General features: G+C 41.8%; 1 protein-coding gene across 1 annotated transcript; it reads left to right on the top strand.

Annotated features, from left to right (window-relative positions):
* Positions 1 to 795: 795 nt before the first annotated feature.
* Positions 796 to 4,368, top strand: tcaim (T cell activation inhibitor, mitochondrial). Its single transcript, XM_041793233.1, has 5 exons — positions 796 to 910; positions 1,169 to 1,260; positions 1,406 to 1,638; positions 1,730 to 1,861; positions 3,656 to 4,368. Exons 1-5 carry the CDS (start codon positions 796 to 798, stop codon positions 3,879 to 3,881), a joined length of 798 nt encoding a protein of 265 aa, XP_041649167.1. The 3' UTR covers positions 3,882 to 4,368.
* The last annotated feature ends 2,077 nt before the right edge of the window (positions 4,369 to 6,445 follow it).

The following is a 6,445-nucleotide window of genomic DNA, read 5'->3' as shown; positions in this document are numbered from 1 at the left end:
TTCCTGCAGACTGCAGAGGATTTCATAAACTTCACAGACTGACCCGACAATACAGAGCAGAGAAGGGCGTCACCATTAATGCCTTGTTGTGGTGATTTTCTGTCCATCTGTCTCGCTCTTCTGTGTTTGCTAACAGATGATTTGTTAAGTGATTATTCCTTTGATATTCAGCACCCTCACGTCTCGGTTACAGCATGTTTTAAAAAGGCTTTTATATCCGAAGTATTAAAAATTAATAATAAACAGATACCAACCAAATACAGGCCTGTTATTACAGTGACTGAGTCTGAGAGAGGTCAAAGATCATCATCATACAGTCAGGATTCAGTAAGTCAGGTAAACGTGCTCCAGGTCAGGGGATGGTGTTTAAAGGTCAGGTTTTAATCTGTTATTATCGATTTATCAGTGATTTTGTAGGCGATATGTTTTTAAATGTTGATCATGCCAGAAATCCTGTGATTATAGGGGGTCGTCTCTGAGTCAGTAACTTTTTTAAATCAACCTAATGGGGTTAAAAACAACGTATAATGCTACGGATAGCTTGTAATGTTAATCATTGACTATATTTGGATTACCAGGAGGGTGCAGGAGGAACCTGTCATGGATTAAATTGATCTTGAGATATTGGCAGGGTTCTTTTTAAAAACCCCAATGACTGATTGATTGGTTGGAGCGTGGATTTTATTTCTTTTTGTATGATTAACAGGCGTAGTGATCAGGTAGCTACAGCAATCAAATAATTATCAGAGTATTAGTGTGCACTTGAACACACTCGATGATGATGATGATGGTGATATGATCTTGTCTGGTAGGTGGCAGCGTAGTTGGGGAGTTGCTCACCGGTGCAGCCAGTTGCAGAGTCTGAGCCGACTGTCTCAGCAGAACCCTGACGCTCTCATCAACCTGCAAGGTAACAGCAGACTCACCTGATGAGGGACAGATGTTTGTGTTCACTCCGGTATCACTGACTGATACAGGCGCCTTCAAATATGTTCGTATAGGTTCAAATAGGTTCACCAGCACAGCTTTCCACAGACCACTCTCTCCCTTATTGAGCAGATTCGTCTCTGTTCTCAGGAAGCTTCACTGTCAGATAACAGTTTAAAATGGATTTCATACAAGGGTAAAATATTTGGACTGTCCCTTTAATCTGCTCTTTATCCTCCAGGACACACGGTCGTGTTTGCTGACCAATCAGGGATGGATGCCTCTGGACATGTCATGTTGGGAACCATGGACGTTCATCACCAGTGGACCAAGGTAAGGGAGATCTGCTGCTGTCTCTCTTTCCTGTGTCCCTTCATCTTCACTGACCCCTCTTCTTTCTCTGGCCCCTCCTCCTTGACTTCCTGGTGATCCCCGTCCTCATCCTCCTCTTCCTCCTTGTCCCCGTCCCTGTCCTCAGCTGTTCGAGCAGCTGCCCAGCTATCGCGCCCTGCAGCAGCAGACAGACTGGCTGAAGGAGCGGATCAGCCTCCTCCTGGGGGGGGCTCAGGTGGTCCATAAAGAGCGTCTGGGCCCGGTCCAGCCCATTGCGGAGCACTACAGCACACTGAACACCTTCCACAAGAGCCTGCTGACGGGACGGCTCCGGCTGCACCCCCGGAGCCTGCAGGGTCTGACCATGCTGCTGGAGAAGTAGGCTCCCTCTCTGCCTCTCACCACTAACACTAAAAACAGGTGTCTCTGTTTTATGAGTAAGATCTGGCTTTGTTTTGATCCATCACAGCGACCGGTCCAACCCCAGTCTACATGAGATGGGACACTTCCTCATCCCCACCAACTGTGACCCCCCCAAGCTGCAGGTTTATCTCCAGAGCCATGCACCCGAGGCTCGACAACGCACACAACGCAGGAAACAGTGAGTCACATGATTAATGAACTGTCACTGATGAAGGATAAGCAAAGGTGGGAAGAGATGTAGACCTGGTCTACATGTAGGAGGATAGTTCTGGAAACAGAAGTTTTTAAGAAGAACCGACCCAGAGTTATAAAGACCCAGTCATTATCTATCATCTGTACTGGCAACAATTAAAAAAATGTCTCCAAGCTCTGATCAGTACCCACTTCATTACTATAACTAACAGCTACACTGCACAAAGCATGCTGGGATACCCAACGGCTTTTCTCCCTCAATACATGCTTTTAACAGACAAGCTGATATGCAATTTAGTTAATAAATCTTATGGGGCACTGGTTAGATTGGAATGACTGGGGGCTTAGACTGGCCTGCATCCAAAAGACAAGGATGGAATGTTTATAAAATTTTCAGGATGACATCTTTAAATGCAAGGACGGAAGGTTTTATGGACTTTAAAGGATGGCATGATCTTTAAATATAAAGATAAAATGCTCTATAAGCTATACACTAAGAATAAAATCTTTAAGGACAGGATGGAATGTTTTATAAGCATAAAAATTTTGACATAATTCTAAAGCTTAATAAAGGCTGTAAAAAATGACATCATCTCTAAATACAAGGATTGAACATTTTATACGCTTTTCAGGTTGATATCTTTAAATGCAAGGATGGAATGTTTTAGAGGATGACGTCATCCTTAAAGGCTAGGCTGGAATGTTTAATATGCTTTAGAGGATGAAAATAACGGCAAGGATAGAAACATTTAAAAATGTTTAAAGTAGAGAATCTTTGTATACAAGGATTTTTTTTTATAAGCTTTAAAGGACAACATCAAATTTTAAGCAGGGATGGAATGTTTAATAAGCTTTACAGTGTGTCAATCATTTTCAAAGGCAAGGATAGAATCTGTTGTAACTTTGAAGGATAATATTAATGAAGGATAATATTATCTTTAAATGCAAGGATGGAATGTTTAAAGAACTTTAAGATATTACATCCTCTGTTATTGCAAGGATGGAATATTTTAAGACATAGAAGGATGGCAGCTTTAAAGAAACGGCTAGAACATTTTTGAGGTCTAAAGGATTACTTCATCTTTAAAAGCAATGATGGAATGTTTTATAAACTTTAAAGGATGGCATCATCTTTAGAGTCTAGGATGTAATGCTCTATAAGCTTTCCACCAAGGATGACATTTTAATAAAGGCAAGGATGGAATGTTTCATAAGCCTTAAAAGTCAGTCTATCATTTAGACAAGGACAGAATCTGTTATAACTTTGAAAGATCATATCATCTTTAAAAGCTAAGATGGAATGTTTAAAAAACTTTTAATGGTGACATCCTCTGTTCATGCAAGGTTGGAATATTTCATATACATAAAAGGATGGCATCTTTAAAGATGTGGATAGAATATTTTATAAGGGCTAAAGGATGGGATCATTTTTTAAATGCAAGGATGGAATGTTTTATAATCTTTAAAGGATGGTGTCATCTTCAAAGGCAAGGACAGAATGTTTGTAAACATTTAAGGATGACATTTTCAAAGGCAAAGATAGAATGTTGGGCAATCTGTGGATGTTTTGCTCACGTTCCTTGCCAGTTTCACACACTTTCCCAAAGGATCGTCAGCCTAAAGGAAAGAAATAAATTGTTGGTTTATCAGTGTTCTAATAAAGAAACTGAAATGACAAGTAAATTTAAGACAAGTCTGAGTTTGGTAGTTTTCTTTACCCAGCTCTTGTTGGTGGATTATCTCTGTCACTGACTCCTCCCTCCCCATCTTTTGTGTCCAGGCTTCAGGTGGAGGAGGAGTCGCTGCTGAAGAAGTGCGTCCACACGCTGTCTCTGAGGAGTTTGTCCAAAGAGCCCAGCATCTCGTCAGCTCAGATGATCTCCTGCTGTCAGCGGCTCCTGGAGCAGCCCTCCCCCCTCCTGCAGGGCCTCCACCTCTGCGTGTCTCACTTCTTCTCCGTCATGCAGGATGGGGACCTATGTGTGCCCTGGGACTGGAAGAGCTGAGGACCACTCGGACTTGTCGTCTCTTAACCTTTTTAGAAGTTTCACCGGATCACATGTAGAAGTCAGAGGATGGTAGGGTTCATTTCCATTGACTGAGGAGGAAACAGTCATGTCTCCAAGGTTCATGAAAGCTTTATCGAGATGCTGGAACAGACAGACGGAGCTCTAAGGGTCCCGATCTGTGGTCAGGGACCCCTCAGAACTCACATTCGTGAAGATGGTATTTCCTCACACACACTAGAGCTCTTCAGTGGTCCTAAAGGTCATTTTTAAGGTCAGACGTGACAGCACAGGCCAGGAGGATTTACTTAGTCCCTGTTCAGAGCTGTTTCAGACGGGGTTCATGGTGGCTGTGTAAAGGTCCAGACTGCCGGTGTGAGAACCTAAACCAGAGGTCAGGAACTGCAGGGGGACAGCTTTTTTCAGTGAAGACGCTGTAGGGGTTGAACTTTCAAATAAGCTAAATTTAAATAAATATTTTGGTCTATTTCACATATTATTATTTATCTTATTTAAGTTACCTCCTGAATGCAGATCAGTCCTGATCACCTTTAAACAGGTGCATCTTTAAAAAACTGGCATATAATGAAAAGGTTTTTCCTGTGATTTAATGCTTAAAGTTAAACTTCCGTACAATCTAGATTGATCTCATACAAAGTGAAATATTTCAGACTTTTTTTGTTTAAATCTTGATGATTACGGCTTAAAGCTCACAAATCTAAAATCCACTGTCTCGAAATATTAGAATATCACAATCATCAGTCCAGAAAAGGATTTTTAATGCATAAATGTTGACTTTCTATTAAATTCAGTACATGGTCAGGGCTCCTTTTTCATGAATTCCTGCATCTATGCTCGCGTCATGGAGCCGATCAGTCCGTGGTCCTGCTGGGGTGTTATGAAGCCCAGGTTGCTTCTAATAGCAGCCATTGTTGAGTCTCATGTCTCTTATCTTCCAGAGATCCTCTATGGGGTTCAGGTCAGACCAGTTGGCTGGCCAATCAAACCCAGTAACACCATGGTCAGTAAACCAGTTTCTGGTAGTTCTGGCTTCACTGCGGGCAGCTGAAAAGGAAATCAGCATCTCTGATCTGCTTCTCCACAGATGGAAGCATGAAGGGCTCTAAAATCTCCTGGTAGACAGCTGACAGTGTTGGTTCTGGACTCGATAAAAACCAGTGGACCAACAGCACCCCACACTATCGCTGACTGTGGAGACTGGAAACACTGGACTTCAAGACCTGAAGGTCTCTCTGATGTTCCTCCAGAGTCTAGGACTTTGATTTACAAATGAAATGTAAAATTTAGTTTCATCTGAAAACAGGAACACCACACTTGAAGTCCATCTCCTGGACCCGTCTGTGTGGTCCCTCTTGATCCACTGACTCCAGTCTCAGTCCAGTCCTTTTAAAGCTCCCTTAAGTTCTTGAGTCAGCTTCGTTTGACAGTCTTCTGATGGCTGAGCTCATCCCTGTTCGTTGTGCTCCTTTTCTTATCACACTTACTTCTTCAGTCAACTTTCCATGAATCTGCTTTGATACAGCCTCTGAGAACAGCCTGACCTACAGCAGCAGCCTTCTGTGGCTTACCCTCCTCATGGAGGATGCCAGTGATGGTCTTCTGGACAATAGTCCAGTCAGCAGTCTTCCCCATGATGGTGGTTGTGTGCCCTGAACCAGAGTAAAAGAATGAAGGCTAAGGAAACCTTTGCAAATTGGAATTTTCCACAATATTTTGATATTTAGAGGTAGTGGATTTGTGATTTCCATGAGCTGTAAGCTGTAATCATCAAGATCAAAACAAAAAAGGTCTTAAAATATTTCCCTCTGGTTTAGATGAATCTAGAATACATGGAGCTTTACCTTTCTGAAGTAAAGAGAAAGAGAGAACTTTAGCCTGCCTAAGATTTTGATTGGAATTATCTAATACAGGGTGCCAAGAACTTATATTTTTGCTGCCATGCTGTCAAACAGGTATCTGTATGTGTTTGATTTTTAGAAGAAACAAATCAAGTTTAAAGTTCAGTCCCATGACCCTCCTAGTCTGTTTAATGGTCACTGTTTAATCCCACAGACACTGTCGTCCTCAGTATTCATTTTTTTATGTTCAGACTGAATTCACATTGATGTAAAACATGCTGTTATTTTTGACGCAGCCTCATGGTACTATGATATACACAAACTTATATGAGCAGTGAGCTGTAGCCATCAGACAGCACATGTACCATAGTTAGGTTTCAGACCTAGGCCTCATGTGGGCGGGTACCTGTAAAGATTAGAGGCCATTCTCCTCCACATCCACACTTCATGTTCTCTTTATGTGCTTATTTGTTCACATGAAAACTGAAAAGCGTTTTGTTTAGTCCAGTAACAATGACCTAAAAGATACCCATCTATTAGGAAATAAATTTAAGTCCCAGCCCATCTGTCTGACTTGCATACTGCTAACCAATCACAATTTAAGGTGGATGGGACTTCAGATTGTTACAGGAAGTTGATGAAACTTCAGATGTAGAAAGGTGAGGGTTTAATGTGGTTAATAAGCACTTTGATTAAAACACAAGG

Source organism: Cheilinus undulatus, linkage group 8, assembly GCF_018320785.1.
Source record: "Cheilinus undulatus linkage group 8, ASM1832078v1, whole genome shotgun sequence".
Classification (NCBI taxonomy): domain Eukaryota; kingdom Metazoa; phylum Chordata; class Actinopteri; order Labriformes; family Labridae; genus Cheilinus; species Cheilinus undulatus.
Note: the sequence above shows the minus strand (reverse complement) of the source record. Positions and strands in the feature narration are given on the sequence as shown.